Below are 24,820 nucleotides of genomic sequence, written 5' to 3'. Positions count from 1 at the left end.
ACAAACTTTAAATATGTGATATGTTGCATTTTGCTATTTATTACCTTATTCTCTTTTTTTTTTTTTGCTACTTTCTTACTCGGTGTGTTAGCAGAATTTATCTCTGCAAAACAGGAAGATTTGTAAGTGAAAGTGCATTATCAGAAAATGATGATGTCGGTAACCACATAACAAAGAAGTGCTTAACAGCTTTAATCTCCTGCTCTTCTTCAAAGTCACTTTAGCATCATTTTGTAGGGGATTATCAACTTGAAGGGCAAAAGTGAAGTAAAATATATAACTTGAAGAGGTTTCTTAAAACAAGCACTTAAACAGCACTCAAACCAAACATGATAAAATTTGTGAAAGATAATCAGACAGTTTTTGATTAATAATTTTTATTTATTTACAAAGCAAGGACTTAATTTTAAGAGCAGGAAACAACGTACTCACCAAAAGTGAGCTCAGGAATCTAAGTACATGTGGCTTTACTTGTACACAATAATATAGTTCGACCAGAATACTCCCAAAGAGAACAACAAAATAATAGAATATCTGTAACTCCTATTTCTATTTGATCTTATATTTCACAAATGCGAGGTAAGATGGTCGCCTGTGGAGGTAAAATGTTTCAATTCCTTACCTTGTTAGTCATTACAAATTTACAAAATATATATTTGAACCTTTATTTTTGATAGGGATTTTGAACAGAATTTTTTAAAGCAATGTTTAATTTCATCTTATTAAATGACATATAGAAAATATAGTGACTTATAGAGAAAAGTCATTAGATTCTTTCAAAAAAACATTTAATGCAATGCAATATTGCCATAATTATGTACAAAAACCAAATATGGTTGTTTGGTAGTTTATTTCAAATTAGTTTGTAATTCTAAGATCAAATTGATTACTGAGAGTTTCTAGTCAGGAAAATGATGCTGTCAGAATTCTAACTTATTTTACATTTGTTACTGTCAGATACTTTAATTTAGAATAAATAAATTGTTTTTGCAGTAATGATTCTACCAAATATTGATTATAATATTCTGGAGTTAAAAATGTATTAAATCATTAATAAACTGGTCAGGTTGAGTGACTCATGCTTGTACTCGCTGCACTTTGGGAGACCAAGGTGGGAAGATCACTTGAGGCCAGGAGTTTGAGACTAGCTTGGGCAGCATAGTGAGATACTGACTTTTCAAAAAATAAATTAATTAACTGGGTGTGGTGGCAGGTGACTGTAGTTCTAGCTACTGGGAGGGCTGAGGTGGGAAGATTTCCTAAGTCCAGGAGGTTGAGGCTGCAGTGAGCTAGGATCATGCCACTGCACTCTAACTTGATGACAAAGCAAGACCCTATCTCTATTTAAAAAAAATTAACGAATAATATTTTATAATTCCTAGACTGTTTCAATTTTGCCAACTTTAAATGAGAAAAACACTAAATTTCTTTTTCTTTTCTAGAAATGAAAAAATTTCTTCTTTATGCAAGGCGTTCTGAAATCAGAGGAGTGGATATTGACAATCCATATTTTAACTTTATCACGGCCTTTACAGTTCCTGATATTGATGATGTTACTGTGATAGACTTTGATGCATCTGAGGAACGCTTATATTGGACAGATATTAAAACACAAACTATTAAACGAGCTTTTATTAATGGAACTGGGTTAGAAACTGTTATTTCAAGAGGTAAAAGATTTTCACGTGTTACAACTTTTAAAATGTTTGTTATTTAATCTGCAATGATCACAAGTCTTTTATATTCTTTATTATTCAATTCTATGCTGATAATTGAAAGTTGGAATTGCTTAGAGATTTAATAATATAGTACATCCTTGCAATTGTAGAATGTTATAATTAAATTGCACATAGGAGAATGATAATTAAAAATTTAATGTCATGAGAAGAAAAAATTTCAGAATAGATCTCCTTAAAATTCACAGATTTCTAAATAAGCAGATTTAAAGAATCTTTTTTGCTCATGGAAGAATAGTTGTAATTGCATAAAGAAAATATAGGATATTAGAAAAGACTGTTTTCCTTGTAAGCTTATTGAAAACTTTCTTTTGAACATATTTTTATAGAGTCAGACCACACAAACAAGACAGGGAAACTGTTCCTATCTATTTCCTGACCCAACGGGTTGAATCATAGGATCTCAGTGAATGTTGTGGAATTAATCATTAAAAACAAAGAAAGTAACTTTTCCCAACATGGAAAACATAGCTGAAGTGAGACATACATGTAAATGCGGTGGTTGAACTCTAAATATTTAGCATTGAATTATCCTAATATTTGCTGAAATTTTGGCATATGGTTATTTTTGGATCAGTTTTTATTAAAGGAGTCTTCCTTGAGCATCTACTGTTTACCATGTCTGCTAAACCAAAGAAGACAGTTTATTTTCAACCTAAACTGAATAGAGGGATTTGGAGGGGGATAAAGAAAGGGTAATTAGTAATCCATATATATATCTCAAACACCTATACTTTAAAGAATACTAAAAATTTAAAATCAGACATGTTTGAGCAATGATCAGTCTTATAATAAAAGTAGTAAGAAGTGTAGTTTTTAAATTCATAGTCCTTTTCAAAAGAGTTTTCCACATATAATACTAGAGGGCTAGCCTGATTACTGCTAGTAGATCTAAGAGTATTTTATCACCACGGTGCTCATTTATTTAATCTAGTTCTTTACTGATCTTAGGTTTGCACTCTTAAAGCAACTAATTAAATGAATTGATTATAAACTTGTTCAAATATTTATTTCAAACTTGCCAAAAGGGAAGGACTTTTTATAAAAGTTAATGTGATTTTCTTTTTGTACAGAATTTTTACATGAGTAGGGGGAAAATGGTTGCAGAATCATTGTCAGACTGGATTTAAATATATATATAAATATTTATAATATTTAAACACATTAAATATCCTGATATTTCCTAATATTAAACATCAGGAAACTCTTTGAAAGATCAGTTAATAGACATTTGCTGCTTCCCAAGATTGACAGTCATTTAGGTGATATTTCCTCAATGAATTCATCAAAGTCTAACAGAAAAGTGTTCAAGCACTTTATTATGAATGTTAAAGTCTTTCTAAAAGACTGTGGTTTGTATACAGCAAAAGATGCTGTATGTTAAAAAAAATTGGTGGACAATTTTCTACCTTTAATTATGGACTAGTATCTAGTAGCAATTTGGTGTGTCTTTGAGAAAAATAACAAAGACTTATTTCCATTTATCAGGATCTATTTATAATTATCAACCAAAATTTAAGCAACAGTATTTTCTCACTAATAATTAATACATTACTTATTATTATCAGTAATTACTAATTCAGCCATTTTACAAGTATTGGGATATTTTCTATGTGATAAAATATTGAAGGAGAGCCAGTACAGGCTGAATAGTCTGAAGCATGGAACAAGAGAGATGTACCTATACGTCTTCAAAGATCTATAAGGCAAGTTGTTGAAGTCTATGTTAATATTCAAAATAATGGGAATCTAGGAAGAGTTTTAAGGAAGGTTTGGGCTACATGATTAGCTTTGCATTTGGAAGAGGTCACTCTAGCTATTATGTTTAGTAGAGAGTTCTGGTGTAGGAGAGTAGATGAGCAATAAACTTTGGGAAATGCTTTAATAAGAGATGGTAGAAGTCAGGACTAGGGTGAGAAAAAACAGGGATGGAGAAACATGAACAGATTATAGATACATCAAAGAGTAGAAATATAAAGAAACTTAACAATTAATTGGACATGAAGGTTGAAGAATAGAAATTGTCAAGGTTGGTGCCTTCATTTCTAACTCACTCCACAGATTGAACAGTATCATCTTTCTCCTTCTTCCAAAATGAAATCTTATTAAGGTCTGACATACCTTTCTATTTATAGAAGAACTTGAGAAACTTTTGACAGTTTAGCTTCTGATTTCACAAAAGGATCTCAAATCATGTCAGCCAGTAATTATACTTTATTTTTTCCTTTCATCTTTTAGAAACCCTATGAATAACTCTGTGGAAACCTTTCTCTTACTTCTTATACTCTAGGTCTTTGTATTTTCTCACTGAGCTGTCCTCTCTCTATTGGACCTTTTCTTGAGAGACTTAATTTTCTTACCTTCCTTAGTCTAAATCTAATGCGAAACCAGTTTCAGAAATTGTACCCCAAATATATCCATTGTGCCAACCACCTCCCATTATTTTCTTCCCAAACAGACTATTATCTGAGGAAAACACTGAAACTCTTTGGCCCAAGCTTTCGTGGACTCTAGATATAGTTTATCTGCATCATCATTCTACATATCCTAAAACACTAAGCTGTTCTTAATTTATGTTGTGCTCACATAAGCTATTTGCTGTAAGTGACTTGGAGTAGGTATATAAGGGGGTATCTCCCCCCAAATGGAATTTACTTATTAAAAATTGTGTATTTATTCTTACATGTTTATACTTCAGTCACCTTCAAAATACTTTTCATTTTATGGAATTCACCTATCCAGATGCTTTGTCTTAGAGGGTGGATCAAAACAGTGTTTGAACTCATCAATTTTGATGTCTTTTAGTGTTTCTGCCATTTTTGTTTCACCTCTTTCACACTGACAAAACATTTCCCTCTGCAGACTTTTTTTATGTTGGGAACAACAAAAAAAGCTGCTCAGGTGAGATTGTGTGAATAAAGAGGGTGGGGCATAAGGTCACGTCATTTTTGGTCAAAAACTGCTAAACACTGGGCACAGTGAAAGCAGGTGTGTCGTCATGGTAGAAGAACCAGTTACCTGTTTGCCACAACTTGGGATGTTTCTTTAGCAAATTGTGACACATCCTTCTCAAAACTTCCAGATCAAAACTTTAATTGGCCATTTGATCTGGAGCAACAAATTCCAAGTGTACTACAAGGGATCCACCTGAAAGATAATCCTGGGTATTTGGGGTTCCCTCCCCAGTAATTTATTATAAGGATAAATACTAGTATATGACTATAGGCACATTCATTGTATGACTGAACAACTGCACACACATATACACAAAGCACACATGTATATTATTGCCTCTTTAACACATAAAAAGATAATTTTATTCTAAGAAAAAAATAACTACAGCAATTTATGGTAAAAGTTCTTGCTAGCAGACTGCAAGCCTAATCTCTCATGGCAACTTGGTTTTTTTTGTTGTTTTTTTTTTAACTTGAGTCATTGCTTGGCCCACATATTTTTCAATTATTTATTCTATCAGGTTTATTTATATGATGTGATTTTGAGTATTCATGTACTCCCTGGAATTATACTTTATTAGATAATAGGTAGCCTTTAAAAACTCTAAATTACAGATTTGCAGTTGACATAGTAAGAAGAAAATTAACATACTTAATTCTCAATAAAGTCAGGAGTAATATAGTTTTGTCTATCCTTATTTAGTTTTGTCTATCCTTATTTAATTTTGTAATTTATTCCTCACACAGTGCTTTGAGGTACATGTTATTTTCTGCTTTTATAGATTAGGAAGCATTTTGTTGAGACTTGCCATTCTAGGAAATGCCAGAGCTTTATTTGCATCTAAGCGTAAATTTAGATCTTTAAACTTCAAAGTCATGCTCTTTTTCCTTAAGCATTTCTTTCTAATTAGAACTAAAAAATTTCAGAAAGTTGGAGAACAGAGGCTTTACTATAGCCACATGGTTTGTGTGTAATATGCTTTTCCAATATTTTCTTACTATTACTCAACACACTCTGCAGAGTACATCTAGTAGTATGTGGGTGAAGTATATGGGTTATTCCATCTCTTTGCCAAGGATTTAACTGTTTATTCTGAAATTTGATCAAAAGTATACACAGACATGTTAGGCAGATTTATGAGATTCAAGCTGTCAACAGAATCTCATTTTTTTATTGAGAATGTACCTCATGTGTTTGATAATTTTAGGGCAAAGTATACATTGTTCATTTTTGGAAGATTAAGGACAATTTTTGGCAAGTACAATTGCTTTAGCAATTACTATTTTAGTAATTGAGCAACCTACTAACTGAATAAACTGGGTTGTCAGGATGAGTTAAGCAGAAAGCTAAAATAAATAAAAGATAGAAAATAAAAGTTACAAGTATACCTTTTTTTTTTTTTGAGTTGGAGTCTCACTCTGTCACCCAGACTGGAGTGCAGTGGCTGCTCCCGGCCACCGCAGCCTCGACCTGCTGGGCTCTGGCAATCCTTCCGCCTCAGCCTTCCAAGTAGCTGGAACTACAGGCGCGCGCTACCACAACCGGCTCATTTTTGATTTATTGTGGAGATGAGGTCTCGTCAAGTTGCCCAGGTGGGTCTCGTACCCGTGGGATCAGGCAATCCACTCACCTCAGCCTCCCAAAGGCGCGGGATTACAGGCTGAGCCACCGAGCCCGGCTCACTTTTTTTTAAGAGCACTCTTTTATGTGATAGGAAAGAATCATATAGTTGTATGCTTTTTTGTAACTATAAAATACAGACCATTTAAAACTTAGACCTTTTGATCATGTTGCTGCTATATAAAATGTACTTTTCAATGATACTTTCAATCTCATTGAACTTATTTGGGAGTAGATTTCCATTTATATTTGAATGTTATCCACTGCCAACAATAATTTTGTCAGTGAATGGTAAAGATTCATTCTATTTTGCAATACTTCATATTTGGTGAAAGAGTGAGATGTGAACAACTAAATAAAATATAAGGGTAAATAAAATAGATAGTTTAACAAAGATGCAAACCACTTCTTTTCAGACAACTAGAACAAGGAGTACTGCATTCTTACATGGGATTACCAGAGTGCTCACTGAGGAGGTACTAACCAAACTAGCCCTTGGGGAAATAATGGTAGTAAAACCAATCCATGTTGAAGTGTCAAAAGACACAAAGGTCTGGATTCTTCAAATATAAAGAAAAGCAAGTAGTAGATTTTTGGAAGAGGAAACTAGAAGATTAATATGAAGGTAGATCACAGAGGGCCTTATACAAAGAAGAGGAGCTGTGTTTGTATTTTTTTTAAATGCACTGAGGAGCCACTGAAGACTTTTAAAGAGGGTGATTCAAACTATTTTGAAGATAAATCAGGTAGAAACTTGAAAGATAGATTTAAAAAGTGGGGGATTGTAGATAATGATGTAATTAAAAAATTACACAAATGTTCTAAATCTGAAACAGAAATTAGACTAGAACAATGAGAGTTATAAACAAGGTACAGACATTGAAGACATTGTAGATATAGTAGTAATCAAACCTGATAACTGAGGGGTGAAGATGACCAAATAACTGAATGTTGGTAACATTGATCCAAATGAAGATGAGAAGAATGTTTGCTTCAGATGTTTTCCTAGATCAGTATGTAGTGAGTTGTTTCTCTAAGAAAGGAATACATTAAAGGTTTAGGATATTTAGAAGGATGAAGAGTAGTAAAAATGTTCTACTTCTGTTCCTATATTGTTTAGGAAAATCAAATAGATATGGGGCACATACATGGGTGTTAAAACTGACAAAACCAAGGTAACAATAAACACTACATTCCTCAGAGTTAGGAAGGGATAAAATTGGTGAGGGTGAGCAGAGAAGGCTCCTAAATTATCTGTGATGTTCTATTTCTTAAGCTGAATCATGAGTTCCTATATAGTAAAATTCACACACATGTACAATCATACATACACACACGTATAATTGATATATTTTTACAGTTTTCCTTATTTGCAACAAATGAAATATTTATATTTACAAAATTATCTTAAGAAAACATTTCAAAAGTGTTATCGTCTTGCTTTTTAAACTGTGCTTCAAAGGCAGATAAATTATTGCCCAGAAATTCACTTCAAATGAATTTTGACTGACTATAATTATATCTGCCTAAGAGAAAATATAAAAAAGTTGGGATCCCTTCTTCTTCTAAAGGTATGCCAGACTGAAGGCAAAACTCTTCGTGACTGCCCCCAAGAACAATGACCACACACAAGAACCCCCAAAGTGAACAGGTTCACTTTGTAGAAAAAAAAGAAATAAGAAAGTAAATCTGACAAACAGAGAATTGATAACCTGTCATTGTTCATTACATTTATCTACATGGTAACCAGTTTAAGTGCTTTATTACCCCTACCCCTCTTTCACCTAAAGTCTTCTTTCTGTGATCATTTTTCTTCTCTCTAAATTCTGTTTTAATAATCCTTTAGTTTAGTGAAAATGTCAGAATTAATCTGAGATATTGTCCAAAATTATGTTTATTTAACTTTTGTTTTTGAAAAATAATTTTTAAAATGCAAATTATACATAATAAAAAATTTGTCATCCTAACTATTTTTGAGCATACAGGTCAGTAATGTTAAGTACACATATACATTTTGCCACAATCTCCAGAACTCTTTTCATCATGTTAAACTGAAACTATAGCCTTAAACAAAAAGTCTCCATTTCCTCTTCCTCAGCCCCTAGTGACTGTCATTCTACTTTCTGTCTCTATGAATTTAACTACTCTAGACACCATATATGAGTATATTTGTTTTTTGTGATAACTTATCTCATTTAAAATATCTTCAAGCTTCATCTATGCTGTAGCAGCACATTTCAGAATTTCTTTATTTTTAAAAGCTAAATAGTATTTCATTGACAGTATATACCACATATTCCTTATCCGTTCATCTGTTGATGGACAGTTGGGTTGCTTCCAACTTTTAAGTACTGCAAATAATGTTGCTGTGAATGTGGATGTACAATATCTCTTTGAGACCCTCCTTTAAACTCTTTTGTGCATGCATATACCCAAAAGTAGAATTGCTGGATCATGTGGTACTTCCCCCCTTTTTTTTTGAGGAAGTGCCACACAGTTTCTGTAGCAGCTGAACCATTTTAAAATTCCCACCAACAGTGCACAAAGGTTCCAATTTCTCTACATCCTCTCCAACACTCTTATCCCATGTCTTTTGATGGTAGCCATCCTAATGGGTGGGAACTGGTATTTCATTGCAATTTTGATTTTCCTAAAGATTAGTGATGTCGAACATCTTTACTTATGCTTCTTGGTCATTTCTATATCTTCTTTGGCTATATAGAAGAGATACTTGTCACAAAGAGATTTTTGCACATCCATGTTCACTGCAGCATTATTTTCAGTAGTCAAACGATAGAAGCAAGCCAATTGTCCATCAACAGATGACTGGATAAGCAAAATGTGGTATATACATGCAATGGAATACTATTCAAGTCTTTGTCAAGTTTTTAAAAAGGATTTTTCTTGTTTTGTTGTTATTGTTGAGCTGTAATTTAAAAAATAACTTTGACCAGGTGCAGTGGCTCAAGCCTATAATTCCAGCACTTTGGGAGGCCGAGATGAGAGGATAGCCTGAGCCCACGGGTTCAAGATCAGCCTAAGCAACTTGGCGAGACCTCACCTATACAATTAAAAAAAAAACAAAACATTAGGCAGGCGTAGTAGCGCAGACCTATAGTTCCTGCTACTTGGCAGATTGAGGTGGAAGGATCGCTGGAGGCCACCAGGTTGACGCTGTGGCGGCTGCAATCCAGCTTGGGCAACAGAACTCAAATAAATAAGTAAATAACTTTGTTGTGTTCAAAATTCCAAGTTGAGAATTATTTTCTCTCAATTCTTTGCAGACATCATCCCACTATCTTTTGGCTTCCCTTATTGCTATTGAGTATTCCCATGTTTACCTAATTATCATTTTCTTTTTCATGTTGTGTCTTTGCTTTTTAACTGCTTAAACGTTTTTCCTTTGTTCCCATTAAAATATATATATTTTGAGTTGGAGTCTCACTCTGTCACCGAGATTGGAGTGCAGTAGCATGCTCACTGCCACTACAACCTTGACCTAATGGGCTCAGGTGATCCTTCTGCCTCAATCTTCCAAGTAGCTGGAACCACAGGCACGTGCTATCATGCCCAGCTAATTTATTTATGGAAGACACGAGGTCTCGCCAAACTGCCCAGGATGGTCTGAAATCCCTGGGCTCAAGCAAGCCTTTCGTCTCTGCCTCCCAAAGTGCTGAGTTTACAGGCATGAGCCACCAAGCCCGGCATAATATTTTTATTTTGCCACCTAGAGGCTGTTGTGTCTCCTATGAGGTCCTATCTTTTATAAGTCCAAAGTGGGGGAAATCCCCCCAAAATTCTTTATTTTTTCTAATTCAATCTTTTTACTCTTTACATTGTAAACTCAAAGTAGACTGCTAGACTATTCTATCTTCTCATTTACTTAATCTTTTTGCTTTTCTGTACTAGTTCTTATTAATGTCTTATCTTGTAGTTCACTAGCTGAACTATGTCTACATTGCCATTTAATCTATTCAAAAATTAATTTTTAATGTTTTATTTTTTAATATTATAAGTTGTTTGGGTTATCATTCATATCATCCAAGGGATTTTTTTAAAAGAAATGTTCACACCTTGCTATTACTTTGAAGTATTTTTTATTCCATTAATATATTCTACTCTTTTCCCTTATCCTACATGTTATCATTTATAAATATTAAAAATGTGGAGGCCTAAGCATATTTAAATTTTTCTTAATTCTTTCTATTATGTCTCATTTCTTGTTGTGTGTTTTAAATTTTTTTTTTGTTTTAATTTATTATGAGAGTGCACTTTATCAATGAGAACGTGAGTCCTAGGTTGAAGAAATTATTTCTTCCACAGAGGGTTTGAATTTGATACTGATGGAGAGAAAAGGAGTCACTATAAGCCAGAAATCAATCTATTTTCCTACCTGACTAAAAGCATTCTTGCATATAAGTTAGTCATTTCTTACACAAGTGTAGACCTTAGAAATTCTGCTTAGAAATTATGATTTTTCTTTGATACCCAGAGAATGGACAAAAATAAATTTGTTTTTATTTTTTAATCGTTCTTTCTTTTAAGCAGTTAGATTTTTTTCCTCACCTACCTATCACTAGATTGTGTTTATATCCTCCTAATACCCCTGAGATCATTCCTATTTAGTTTTCACACTCTTTGTGAGCTTAAGGATTGAACTCTTTTGCACTGAGCAACTAATAATCCATGAATCTCTAGATTCTCAGGAAAGTTATTGTCTCAATTGTTGCACCAGCTTCTGCATTCCCTTTTGCCTTCCTTGATAGTTGATATATAAGTGTGTGTTAGCATTTTGCGATTTTCTCATCTGACTTATGATTTCAATAACACACTTCAAAATTATAATTTATCATGCATCAGGGAATTCTGTGGCAATAAAGGACTTTTCAGAATACACTTTATAATCTGCCTTAGTTCAACATGTGAGAGTCCCCAGAAAATAAAAATAGAACTTTCTGAAAAACTTGCTCAGAGTTCCTTGAGAAACTTGGTTTGACTTGCTTGAAAACAAAGAGTCAGATTTATTATTTCAATTTTTTTATCAAGAAGAGAAAGATATTATTAAATATGCAGTTATTTTTACTTTCCTGCTATATCCTTATGGAGCAGTTACCAGGGCACTCTACAACAAACAGATGTGTGTATTAGTGATAGACAAAAGCCACAAGTTCTTTTTAGACATAAAGATGATAATTGAAAACTCCAATCTGGTAAGTAAAAAAAAAAAAAAAATGGTAAAAATAAAAAATAGAATTAATTTTTATGTATTTAGTTATATATTCTTCAACATGGATTTATATTTGATTTTTTTAGCTCAGTTTACATATTCTCAAAATTCTGGAGTGTGTGTTTCATGAATTTATTCATGAATTCATTAAAAGTGTTTATGTTGAAAGCAATGTTGTATACATTTAGGGAGAGGGGTTGTAAAGATAAATTAGCAAGGAGTCTACTCCTAAGAGGCATATGTGAAAACAGTAATATATCAGCTAAATAACTATCCCATTAGCTAGAAAAGGACTGACCAAATACCATCCTGTTGTTAGGTCAATGGAGAAAAATCTTTCCATCAGGGATCTATAGGAGAAATTATTAGATTTTTGTGATTGAAGGAGTAATGTTACCAATCAGCTGGCCTATTTTGCATAAAATTCAGGCCAGTGGAGATGGGGTAGGGTATGAAATCTAAATAGTTTCCCTATAGTTTGGAAAGGTCAGGACAAGCCTGGAAACCTGAAAACACATGCATAAGTTAAGTATAAGATACTTGTTTAAAATAGTGAGAAAAAAGGTTAGAAAAGTACTGTAGCTATATTCATACTATGTAAAAAACCAGGCTAAGAAATGTAGACATCAAGTTCTGAGTGACAGGAAGCTATTGAATACCTTGGGGCAAGAGAAGTTTGTGATTTAAAGCTCTCCAGTAAGAAAAGTAACGGCAGCAACTAAATCCATTGCTTAGAAGAAGAAATTCTGGTTGCTATTGTAATATTAAAGATAGAAATAGATTTGAGAGAGCATGAACTATAGAATTGACAAGGTCTAAGTAGGTATTTATAGCTTTCTTTACAATTTAAGAGTGAAATGTATATGTAGTCCATCAGAAATGAACAAGCAGTGGAGACAGTCAACCTACCAAAAAACCACAAAAACAAATAAACAAATCACTTTAGAGAAAATGTATGTATTTAAAAAACACAAGCTTATTTTTTTATTTTCACCAATACTAAGCAACCCAATGTAAAATGCAGCAAGTATTAAGTCCTTAGATTGGCAAAGCATTTCTCAACTGTACATTGATCTGCATAAACACACATTATCTAATGCAATATCCATAACAATCTTATGTGTGATTTATAACTAGCCAGATTTTACAGGTAAGAAAAGAGGCAAAAAGACATTTAAGTGACTTGATTAATGACAAAAAATAGGTACCCAACCTGGAACATGAATCCAAATCTTCTTCTTATAAACCCATACTGACTCTGATCAACCAAAAAACTCCAGAAAGTGAAGGAGAATAAAGAATAAAGATCCTGAGTGACACATACGATGTGACAGTATTAACTTTAAAGAAGTGATGTATTCTTTTTATCTGGGAAAAAAAAGGTGGGAGGGTGGAGGGAGAGAGAGAAAACTGAGAGAGGAATACTAAAAATAAAAAGAAATTTGAAGTTTGGAGTTAAGAAATAAAGTAAGTTCCATATTTGAAATTCACCAACTTAACTGTAAATTAAAGATATAACTTACAGAGTGAGAAGATTGTTGATTTGAGAAAGACTGGAAATATGGGGACTATTTTCTAAGGGAAGAGTGATTAAAATTACTTAATGTAAGAGTTTTTGGGCAGAAAAGTAGGCTCAGCTAAGGTTCCACCACATGACCATGGAGTGGAAGCCAACCATTCCAGTACTGCACTTTACAGCCAGCTCAGAATCACATCTTGTTTATGGTGTCTTACATTTTGAACAAGTTGGCAAATTTAACAAATCTTGAGTTTTCACTTTCACATGAAAATATCTAGCTGTGTGACTTCTTTTGAAAAGAATGAAAAACGATTTGATTAGAGCTAAGAAGTGGCTGCTCTGAAGAGTTTGACTGGAATCACCAACCTTGAATAGTACAGAATCTTGGACCCTTCTTCAAAAAAAACTGAATTTGTATCTTAGTTTTAACAGTGTCCTGGTGTCTTGCAAGTTTGGGAAACAGTGATCTAGAGAACTCTAGAAGTACAGAATGCTTGAAAATATTAAAACTTTGTAAAATAAAGGCAAAAGCAAGGTAGAATAGTCAAATGCCAAAGATTGAGGACTAAACCGTCATACTTCATATGTTAATTTTTAATTTTTTCTTAGTTAAATATGTAATTATATTTAAGTCTAATTCCATCATTATTTTTAAAGATATTTAATTCAATAATCAAGGAACAGCAACCCAAATATTCATATTGGTTATAATAAATCCGAACTTAATTAGTAATTTCTACAAAATCCACATTGGAGAAATGTTAAAAGGATTTGTTACTTTTCTCATATATCAGTCAATTCCTGCTAATTATCTATTTTGAAAGATGTTCAACTCTAGTGATTCTTTTAGGAAAGTTGAATTGTTTTACTTCATTTCAGTAACAAATTGGCACTTAAAACATAAAATAGTCATTTGTTGATTGTCCACATGTACTTTCTCCTAACTAGAAAGATGTGCTACCAACTGGAGAAGCTATTACTTTGATTTGAATTTTGGTCACCTTGGCTCCTAAGACTGCTGCCTGTGTCTGCTCCTAAGTGTTTACTAGTGAATCATTGACTGTTAGTGTAATTTCAATGCTAATTGTTGCTTCAGGTTTTCATATGGCTCAGCAGTAAGACATTAATGATTATTCATGCCTTAAGAAGGACTGATAAGGGAATGATATTACCATCTTGTACAATTTTAGCTAACAAATTAAAGTGTAAATTAAATTTTCCCTTAGAAAGAGAATAACGATTTGGAGAGGCAATAGAATGAGAAACTTCATTCACTTTTAAATTTTTTTTCCTCTTTTACAGATATTCAGAGTATCAGAGGGCTAGCCGTGGATTGGGTATCACGTAATTTATACTGGATTAGCTCAGAATTTGATGAAACACAAATTAACGTGGCAAGACTAGATGGCTCTTTGAAAACCTCAATTATCCACGGAATCGATAAGCCACAGTGTCTTGCAGCTCACCCAGTCAGGGGGTAAAGTATGATTATTTTTAAAGTTTTTCCAAAATTTTATACACCTTTGCCTTGATTTTATATAGAGACATTGTTTAATTCAGAGGACACATATATAACAGCCATTGAGTCAAAAAATCAAGACTTTCTTTCAGAATCAAGAGGAACCAGTTGGTAGGTATAGAAACTGTAAAGAGATTTTTGGATAGAAATTTATTATCTGGATAAAATAGAAATTTTTTTTAATATTATTGTAAGATCCTAATAATTTTTTTCCTAATGAATGACAGTCTGAATAAAAAGATGCAGAAGAAAGTGGTTGACTTCTTTTTGAATGGCAGTGGTTAATAGTGTATTTACCCATGTTGATATTATGATCACTGTTAAGTAGATCAGATTCTTTAGTCTTCTGGTTAGACATCTTTCTACCCATGAGGCACCTTGCATAGGGCTAAAAGAAATTTTTTCTCTCCAATACTTTCAGTAGGAGTGGTTGAAATGAGTTTGTTACCTTCTATAGTGTCTGCTTTCTTCACAACCAAGAAGATTCAATCTTAATGAATTATTTAAAATGAAAATAATTTACTGTAGATAAATATTCAGTTTTGAAATGTGGGAAGAAAAAGAGAGTAGGATAATTTCCTTCAATGATAGGAAAAAACAAGAATGGTGCTTGTTTCTCAGGCAAATATGTAGGTTAGTGTCAGTAAGTGACACAACAATTTTGGGTGTTCCAAAAGAATTAATCCTACACCAAGAATATATTTTGATGTTTAGTTTGCCTTTTTAATGTGTGTTTCTACTCAGTGAGTAGGTCTACGTCTAATATTTTAAATCTGTATCTCTTTTGAATAAGGAAACTCTACTGGACAGATGGAAACACAATTAACATGGCAAACATGGATGGCAGTAATAGCAAGATTCTCTTTCAGAACCAGAAGGAACCAGTTGGTAAGTATTTTTAGTAATTTCTCACTGCAGTTTTTAAGGTGACAAACCTGTAGTTGTACGATGTACTTTTGATCTAGAACCTGAAAGAAAATATTACAGATTAGTAATATAAATTAATTCATAAATTTATCCATTTTACTGAATTCATAGGGCCTATGTTGGGTAAAAAGGAAACATTCTTGATCTAGATAGGAAGATATATTCCTTTAATATAAAAATTTTTGCAAGGTATTAAATACAGAAGTTACTAAAAATTTAATGTAATTAATAAATATCTTATTTTCACGAGTGAGTATCGGATACAATGCTGCTGTGGCAATATAACTACTGAATTTTCTCCTGATCATTATTGTGTCATTAATATTTACAAGGATTTGAATTTAGGTGTTTAGTATTGAGCTTTCAGGGGTTTTTATTCGCTCTGCAGTACATTTATTTATTTTGTTAGTCTACCTTTGCCAACATTGCAAATCATTGACTTTAACACTGGCCGACAGAGAAACTTTACTCATTCTTGTTAAAACATCTTTGAATATCTTAAGTACAAAAATTATTTCAGAAGATGCTGTGTTATCTGTCTTCACTAGATAGTCCTACATTATAATTTCTTAGAACTTAATCTTTCGTCATAATTTCTTGTATACCTGAGAGGCAAGATTTAGTGTATTGCTTATATCAAAGTAAATTTTAAGAAAATTTAATAAACATAAATTTCGATATTGCAATTAATGTGCACATGATGGAATATACAACAGAAAATCAGACTTTTGCTTTGAGTTGAATACTGTGTAGTTTTTGAATTTGGGAAAAGAATCAGTATGCCATTAAGCTTTTCAGCAACTTTTTCTTAGTTTTAAAAATGCTGAAATATACTAGCTTGAAGTCGCTCATTTTTAATAGTGGCGAGTCAATAAAGGTGTAGTATCACTAAGGTTCACAATAAATAATTATGTGTAGTCTATAGAATAAACCTCTGATATAAAATAATACTGTTAATAGCTTTTTTCTTTGGACTATGTGTTCTAAGATTTGTACATAATAGAAATTCAGGGTAGTGTTAGAAATTAAAGGCAGATTGAAATGCTAATACTTCTGTGTAGAAGATGATAGAACAAAAGAGACAAGAGACTCTACAAGATTAGGACCTATACAAAGGACTTAATTTGGACTAAAGCAATTCAGTTGGTACTTATCTGGAATTGTTCCAAATATTTAATATTGAGAAGTGAGCATGATAGAAATAGTATATGCAAATCAAGTCCTTACATTATAATTTGGTAGGCATAGGTTATACCAAAATATTAATTTATATGCTTGTCTCTAAGAAAATCTTATTTTCTTTAATACTACATATCCGTTTCCCTACTCAAAATAAAGAAAGAAAAACCTTATTTATTTATTTATTTATTTACTTACTTATTTTGAGTTGGTGTCTCACTCTGGCGCCCAGACTGGAGTGCAGTGGCACACTCCTGGCCACCTCAGCCTCTACCTATTGGGATCCGACAATCCTTCTGCCTCAGCTTTCCAAGTAGCTGGAACTACAGGCGCACGCTACCATGCCTGGTTAATTTTTGATTTATTGTAGAGACGCGGTCTCACCAAGTTGCCCGGGTGGATCTCTAACCCCAGGGCTCAGGCAATCCACTCACCTTGGCCTCCCAAAGTGCTGGGATTACAGGCTGAGCCACCAAGACTGACTTTATAAATTTTTCGAAAAGTGCATAAGAGAGGTATTAATGTTAACTATTCACAATTTATAGTTGGCCCCTCAGGTGTGGAGCACCAAGTGTTTATTTTTAACTGCGTGTGGATGATGATTCACCATTCAATGATAAATCTTAGACATCTATTCCTCATCAGTTATGTTATATTTGAAAATTATTTTAAAATTGAGTTTCAAAATGACACTTTTTAAAAGTTTTAATTTTTTCATGACATACTATTTTCTTTTTTAGGTTCCTATTTCCTTTAGGAAAAGACTTTCTTTTTTCTTAAAGAATATTTAGCAGAAGAATATTTTCACTTTAAAGTATTAATTCATTCAAGACATATTATTTTAGCATATACAACTCACTATGTCTTAAATCAGCATTGTGTATGGTGTAAGTCAGAAATTAATTTATTAAGTTTTGCACTAGGCCTGTTGATAAAAATGTGGCACTGTCTTTTTTCTTAAAGGAAATAGGAACCTAAATTATTTTAGATTCCATTAAGTAAATTTAACTCTGTGCCCTTGAGCAAGTTTCTGTTAGCTTGGTGGCATTTGGCTTTTTTATTCATATAATCAAGACAAAATGTCTTTTTTTAAATAAAGTTTTTATGAGAATTGAATTTTAAAAAGCTTATGTGGAAAAACTTCTGGCCCTTAATAATAGAACCTGTCAGTAGTAGCAGTAGTATGTACATTAGGCCGAAAAGACTGGAATTTGAAAGATATGATTCCAACCCACTCATTCCAGTTTAAGGTCACAGGAGACTGAAACCTCACCCAGAACCTCAAGGTGAAAAGTGAGAGCCAACCCTGGACAGGACATCATTTCATTTTAGGGTACATTCACATATATATCTACACGCACTGATACTCAGAGTTTTTTTTTTTTTTTTAATAATTATTGATACATAATGGTTATGCATATTTTTAGAGTACATGTGATTTTTTTTTTACACTTATGCAATGTGTAATGGTCAAATCAGGGAAATTGGGATATCCATCACCTCAAACATTTATCTTTTTGTATGCTTGGAACATCCCAATTCGTCTAGTTATTTCGAAATATCCAATATATTATTGCTAGTTATAGTCACTCTGTTGTACTATCTTATTCTTTTTATCCAACTGTGTTTTTGTGCCCATTAACTAACATCTTTTTTCCCTCCATCTCTTCTGTACCCTTTCAGCCTCTGGTAACCACCAATCAACCATCTACCCCCATGAGATCCACTTTTGGGTTTATATATAAGTGATAAGATGTTGTATTTGTCTTTTTGTGCCTGAGCTATGTCACTTGACATAATGACTAGCAGTTCCATACATGTTGCTGCAAATGACAGAATTTTATTCTTTTTTTAAAGTTTTAAAATAAGTTTATTAGCAAGAAAAGACCTGTCATGGGCAAGTTTTTCAAAGAGGAAAAATGACCTATCCTTTTTATGAGTAATCTTCCATTGTATGGGTTTCATTTTCCTCATTCATTCATTCATTTATTGATGGAAACTTAGGTTGATTTCTTGACTATTGTGAATAGTGCTGCAATAAACAAGGGAGCACAGATGTCTCTTCAATATACTGAATATCAATTTCTTTTTTAAAAATATATACTCAACAGTAGGATTGCTGGATCACATGGTAGCTCTAATTTTAATTTTTAGGGAAACCTCCATACAGTTTTCCATAGTAGCTGTTCAGTCATCCTTTGGTATATGTGGGGATTGTTTCCAGGACTACCTACATATACAAAAATCCCCACATAGATTGTTCATTTGGCTCTAAGAAAGCATGTACATGCAACTTCAGTCCTTTGCACTTGTGGGTTTTGCATTCCATGAATACTATATTTTCAGCCTGCTTCTGGTTGAATAAAATTTGCATATATGAGAACCTACACAGTTTAAACCCTTGTTGTTTGAGGGTCAACTGAACTAATGCACACTCTCACCAACAGTATAAGGACATCCCAATATTCCCCTTTATCAGCATTCTTGCCAGCTACATTATTATTTGTCTTTTTGATAATAGCCATTCTGAATAGGGTGAGGTGATATCTTATTGTGATTTTGGTTTGCATTACCTTGATGATTAGTGATATTGAGCATTTTCTATATACCTGTTGGCCATTTGTATGTCTTTTTATGATAAATGTCTATTCATATATTTTGCCTACTTTTACTTGGATTATGTGTTATTTTTCTGTTTAATTGTTTGAGTTTCTTATATATGGTACTTTGATTATTAATGCCTGTTGAATGAATAGTTTGCAAATATTTTCTCCCATTGTGTAGATTGTCTTTTTACTTTGTTGATCATATCCTTTGCTGTGCAAAAGTGTTTTTTTAGCTTAGGACAATCCAATTTGTCTATTTTTACTTTTGTTGCCTATGCTTTTGAGGTCTTACCAAAGAGTCATTGCCCAGACCAATGTCCTGAAGCATTTCCCAATTTTTTTTTTTTTTTAGTAATTTCATAGCTTTAAGTCATGTAGTCTTTAATTTCAAAATATCCAATTTCTTATGTAGTCTTTAATTTCGAAATGTAGTCTTTAATTTATTTTGATTTGATTTTTGTATATGATGAAAAATTCATTCTTCTGCACATGGTTATTCAGTTTTCCTATCATCATTTATTGAAGAGACTGTCCTTTTCTCACTATATGTTCTTGGTGCCTTTGACAGAAATTTGTTGACTGTAAATGCATGAATTTAATTCTGAGTTCTCTAGTCTGTTTCATTGTTCTGTGTATCTATTTCTATGCCAGTTCCATACTGTTTTGTTACTATGGCTTTGTAGCATATTTTGAAGTCAAGTAGTTTCCTTCCTTCCTTCCTTCCTTCCTTCCTCCTCCCTTCCTCTTTCTTTTGTTTGTCTTTCTTCATTTATCTGAAGATTAATTTGGCTATTTAGAGTCTTTTGAGGCTCCACGTACATTTTAAGATGTAAAAAAGTTTCTGTGAAGAATGCCACTGATATTTTGATAGGGATTGTATTAACACTTTAGATCACTTTGGGTAGCATTGCTATTTTAACAATATTATTTCTTTCAGTCCATGTACATGAGATATCTTTCTTTTGTATGTGTCCTCTTCATTTTTTTCCATCACTGCTTTATAGTTTTCCTTGTAGAGATATTTTACTTTTTCAGTTAAATATATTCCTAGATATTTCATATGTATTTGCCTTTGCAGATAGAATTGCTTACTTGATTTATTTTTCAGTTTGTTGTTGGAGTATATGCTACTGATTTTTATATGATGATTTTTAATTCTGTAACTTTACTCAATTTTTTATTAGTTACTATAGATTTTTGGTAGAGCCTTTAGGTTTTTCTAAATATGTGATGAATTTACAAAGATAATTTGACTTTTTACTTTCCAACATGTTAGGACTTCCAGTATATTTTTAAAAAGTAGTGAAAATGGACATTCTTGTTCTGGTCCAGATCTTAGAGGAAGGGCTTACAATTGTTCCCCATTCATTAGGTATTAGCTTTGGGTTTATCATATATGACCTTTATTGTTTTGAAGTATGTTTCTTCCATATCCAGTTTGTTGAGAGATTTTTTCATAAAAAGATGCTAAATTTTTTAAAAATGCTTTTTCAGCATCTATTGAAAAGATCATTGTTTGTTCTTATTCTGTTATTATTATGTATTACATTTATTAGTTTGCATATGCTAAATCATTCTTGCATTTCTGGGAGAAATCCTACTTGATCATGGTGAATTATATTTTTGATGTATTGTTAAGGATTTTTGTGCCCATGTTCATCAGGAATATTGGCCTGTAGTTTTCTTTTTTGTTGTGTCTTTATGTGGTTTTGATATGTTGAATTCAGAGAATAGTTTGAAAGCATTCCCGCCTCTTCATTTTTTTAGAATAGTTTGAGTAGATTTGATGTTTGTTCTTCTTTAAATGTTGGATAGCATTCAGTTTTGAAGCCATCAGGTTGGGATTTTCATGGAAGACTTTTCTTTTTTGCTCAGATTTTCTATTTCTTCATGGTTCGATCTTATTCGGTTGTATGTGCCCTAAAATTTATCCACTTTTTCTAAATTTTCCAATTTGTTGGTGTATAGTTGTTCTTAATAATTTCTAATGATTATTTGCATTTCTATGGTATCTGTTATGTCTCATTTTTAGTTCTCAATTTTATCAGTTTGAGTCATCTCTCTTCTTTTCCCAGTCCAGCTAAAGGTTTGTCAATTTTGTTTATCTTTTGAAAACCAACTTTCCATGTAATTTTTTCAGTCTCATTTTATTTATTTCTGCACTGATCTTTATCACTTTTCTCTGCTAATTTTGGATTTCATGTTCTTGCTTGTCTAGTTTGTTAAAGTGCATTATTAGGTTGCTTACTTGAAATCTTTCTACTTCTTTGATGCTGGTATTTATTGTTGTAAACTTCCAACTTAGTACTGATTTTGCAATTTTTGATCCATCACAACAGGCTTCATGTTGATTAAAATAGATTAAAAGTATACAACTTTTGTAATATTGTTGTAATATTTTTCTTGTGTTTACCTGAACTATTTTCTTAAAATATATTTAATATCGCTGTTTACTAAATTAGACAAATTACTAAACTATTTAAGATTATTGTGTTTTCTATTAAAATTAAAAATCTTTTTGTCTTTCTGGACAATTTAACACTGTGATGCAAATCATTGGACAAAATACTTTTTTAGTTTTTAACTTTTTAGTTTTTAACTTTTAGAATCAAAGTTAAGTCTCACAAGAAAACACTTGATATAGAAGAATCTTTGAGGTACCAAAAATTCATGTCATGGTATTCCCACTTTAAAACATTACTAGATCTATTCCCCTGAGATGATTTTTAAATAGAATATTAAAATACTATGAATGAGTATATGAATGTGTCAAAAAAAAACTGTTCTTGCTGTTATACATGATCATCATACCCATGAAATATGTAAATACATTGGGACATTTATCACTGCATTATTGACTCATTGCAAGCAATTATTATGGTTATTATTTCATGATAAGTCTATTTGCGTGGGTTCTGGCTTAAACTGTCTATTGAATATTTTAATAATTTTCATAAAGAAAGTTAGATGATCAGGAAAAGAAAGCCATGGTATGATCGATTTTCTTCTTTATGCCGATTGTTGTGATATTATACTTTTTCTCCCAGCATATGAGAGAAAGTGCTATATTCTGTCTGGTGAGAATGATGACACATCAGTCCATAACAGTTGTTATCTATCACCTTTATGTAGCTGTATTCTCACCAGGAAGCCACACCTTTGTGTCTGCATGCACTTATCATGAGATATTTGATACAGAAGACCCATGATCATGCTGTCAACAAAAATAATATGATTATAGTTACTGCTTTTTAATCATTTATAATATGTAATCATTTGCAAAATGTTTTGCATTAATCATTTTAAAGCAATCATTTCTGGAAAGATTTCTTATTCTTCCTTTATAGATTCAAAAACTGAGTCTTGTTGAAAAAAGGTAGTTGTCTATGATTAATGGCAAAACTGGGATTCAAACCCAAGTCTATCTTCTTCCAAAGCAATATTAAATCTTAACCATTATGCTATGTCCAGAGAGGCTGATTTCATATAGTAATTACCTGACCTCAAGCAAAGTCAGGAAATAAAACTGGTATTCTTTCAAGCATGGGATGTGGGAAAGAGAAAAATCCAGGGCTTTCACATTCCTGAGAAATGCAACCCCAATTAGGACACAGCAGTTGGCTTTTCTAAGCAGCCAGGAGTAGGCAGGAACCAATTTCACCTCTGTGCCAATTGTGTCTCACAATTTTAATTATTTCTGAATCTTTAGATTCTAATTTTAAATGGCAGTACCCCTGATATATCAGACTTTCTAGTTTGTGGAATTGTTTTTATACTGTGATTCACTTATTTCCCTTGCTTGTTTGCTGTCAATTCCATGTGTGATATACTTAAAATAGAAGTGCATCATAATCTTATCAAAACAACCAACTTGGCATTTTATGAGTGTATATCACTAAGGACTAAGTAATTACAGCTTCAGGCAGTTTGGGCTAAATAACTTTGTTTCTGTTAAGTACAAATCAACATTCCAGTTATCCATTGTTGAACTAAATATTCTCAATTAAGATTTATTGCTTAGTCTTGGATACATTAAGTGCTTAGAGCAGTTTACATATCAGAGGATTTTAATTTACTACTTACAGTGATTTCTTTGTTTAATATGTCTTCATATTATAAATTTTATCCCTTAAGCCTCATAAAGCAACTTGACTTGTCAGTCAGCACTACCCTTCATGGCTATTCTTAAGAATCTAGTGTACTATATATTTTATTTCTTTGGTGTTTCTCCTTTATTTTAATGTAATTCCATTCAAAAGTCATTTGTATACTCTACCTTCAAGTATACCTTCCTGAAATCACCAAACACTTTTTTTCTTACTTAATTATTCCAGCTCATATGCTTACAGCCACCGCAGCCTCAATCTGCTGGGTTCAGGAGATCCTTCCACCTCAGCTTTCCAAGTAGCTGGGATTACAGGTGCATGCCACCATGCCCGGCTAATTTTTTGATTTATTGTAGAGATGAGATCTCGCCATGTTGCCCAGGTTAGTCTCAAACCCATGGGCTCAGGCAATTCTCTGGTCTCCATCTCCCAAAGTGCTGGGATTATAGGCGATAACACTCATAAATATTTTTTACCACATCAAAAGAATTCAAGGGACCTCACTTTTTTTTTTTTGAGTTGGAGTCTCACTCTGTCGCCCAGGCTAGAGTGCAGGGGCTGCTCCCGGTCACCGCAGCCTCGACCCACTGGGCTCCGGCGATCCTTCCGCCTCAGCCTTCCGAGTAGCCGGAATTACAGGCATGTGCCACCATGCCCAGCTGATTTTTTGTAGAGATGAGGTCTCGCTGCCCAGGCGGGTCTCGAACCCTTGGGCTCAGGCAATCTACTCACCTCAACCTCCCAAAGGCGCGGGATTACAGGCTGAGCCACCGAGCCCGGCTGGTACCTCACTTTTAAAAAGTAAGATGAAATATAAAGTCCAGGATATGTTTCCTTCCTCAATATAATGCAATTCTGTTATTTAAATATGCTTATTACTCAGCACAATCATTTTTATTATGTATGAAGCATAATCAATATATAAAGTTGTGCATCCTAAAGTAAATATCAAGAATAAGTTACAAAAAAGCCTGGAGAAGTTGACAAACTAAGACTATAATTACACATATACATACACACAGAAATAATTTAAATGTTACACTGTCATCTGATTATTTACTCATTCACTCAAATGTCCTTGAGAAAAAAGTTTGTATATTTGTTTATTTATTTATATATTAAGTCAAAGTCTCATTCTGTCACCCAGGCTGGAGTGAAGTAGCACAATTATGGCTCACCATATCCTTAAACTCCTGGGCTCAAACAATCCTCTCACCTGAGTCTTCCTAGTAGCGAGGACTATAGACAGATGCCACAAAGCCCAGCTTATTTAAAAAAAAATTTTGTAGAGACAAGGTCTTGCTACTTTGTCCAGGCTTGTCTCAAATTCCTGGGATCAAGTAATCCTCTTGCACTGATCTCCTAAAGTGCTGAAATTACAGGATTGAGCCACCTTGCCTAGCCAAACTTTATTTTTTAAAAAAAT

The 24,820-nt window shown here is 32.9% G+C and overlaps 1 protein-coding gene across 1 annotated transcript in view; it reads left to right on the top strand.

Moving 5' to 3' along the window:
- The window catches only part of LRP1B (LDL receptor related protein 1B), a 1,912,798-nt gene that overhangs the window by 1,290,598 nt on the left and 597,380 nt on the right, over nucleotides 1-24,820 (top strand). Inside the window, exons 29-31 of the mRNA XM_008055101.2 lie at nucleotides 1,443-1,670; nucleotides 14,360-14,534; nucleotides 15,370-15,464. Of these exons, the coding sequence (XP_008053292.1) occupies nucleotides 1,443-1,670; nucleotides 14,360-14,534; nucleotides 15,370-15,464 (498 nt within the window). The remainder of the gene's footprint in view (nucleotides 1-1,442; nucleotides 1,671-14,359; nucleotides 14,535-15,369; nucleotides 15,465-24,820) is intronic.

The sequence above is a fragment of the Carlito syrichta genome, unplaced genomic scaffold, assembly GCF_000164805.1.
Source record: "Carlito syrichta isolate Samal-C Ts95f unplaced genomic scaffold, Tarsius_syrichta-2.0.1 Scaffold301673, whole genome shotgun sequence".
Lineage (NCBI taxonomy): Eukaryota > Metazoa > Chordata > Mammalia > Primates > Tarsiidae > Carlito > Carlito syrichta.
Note: the sequence above shows the minus strand (reverse complement) of the source record. Positions and strands in the feature narration are given on the sequence as shown.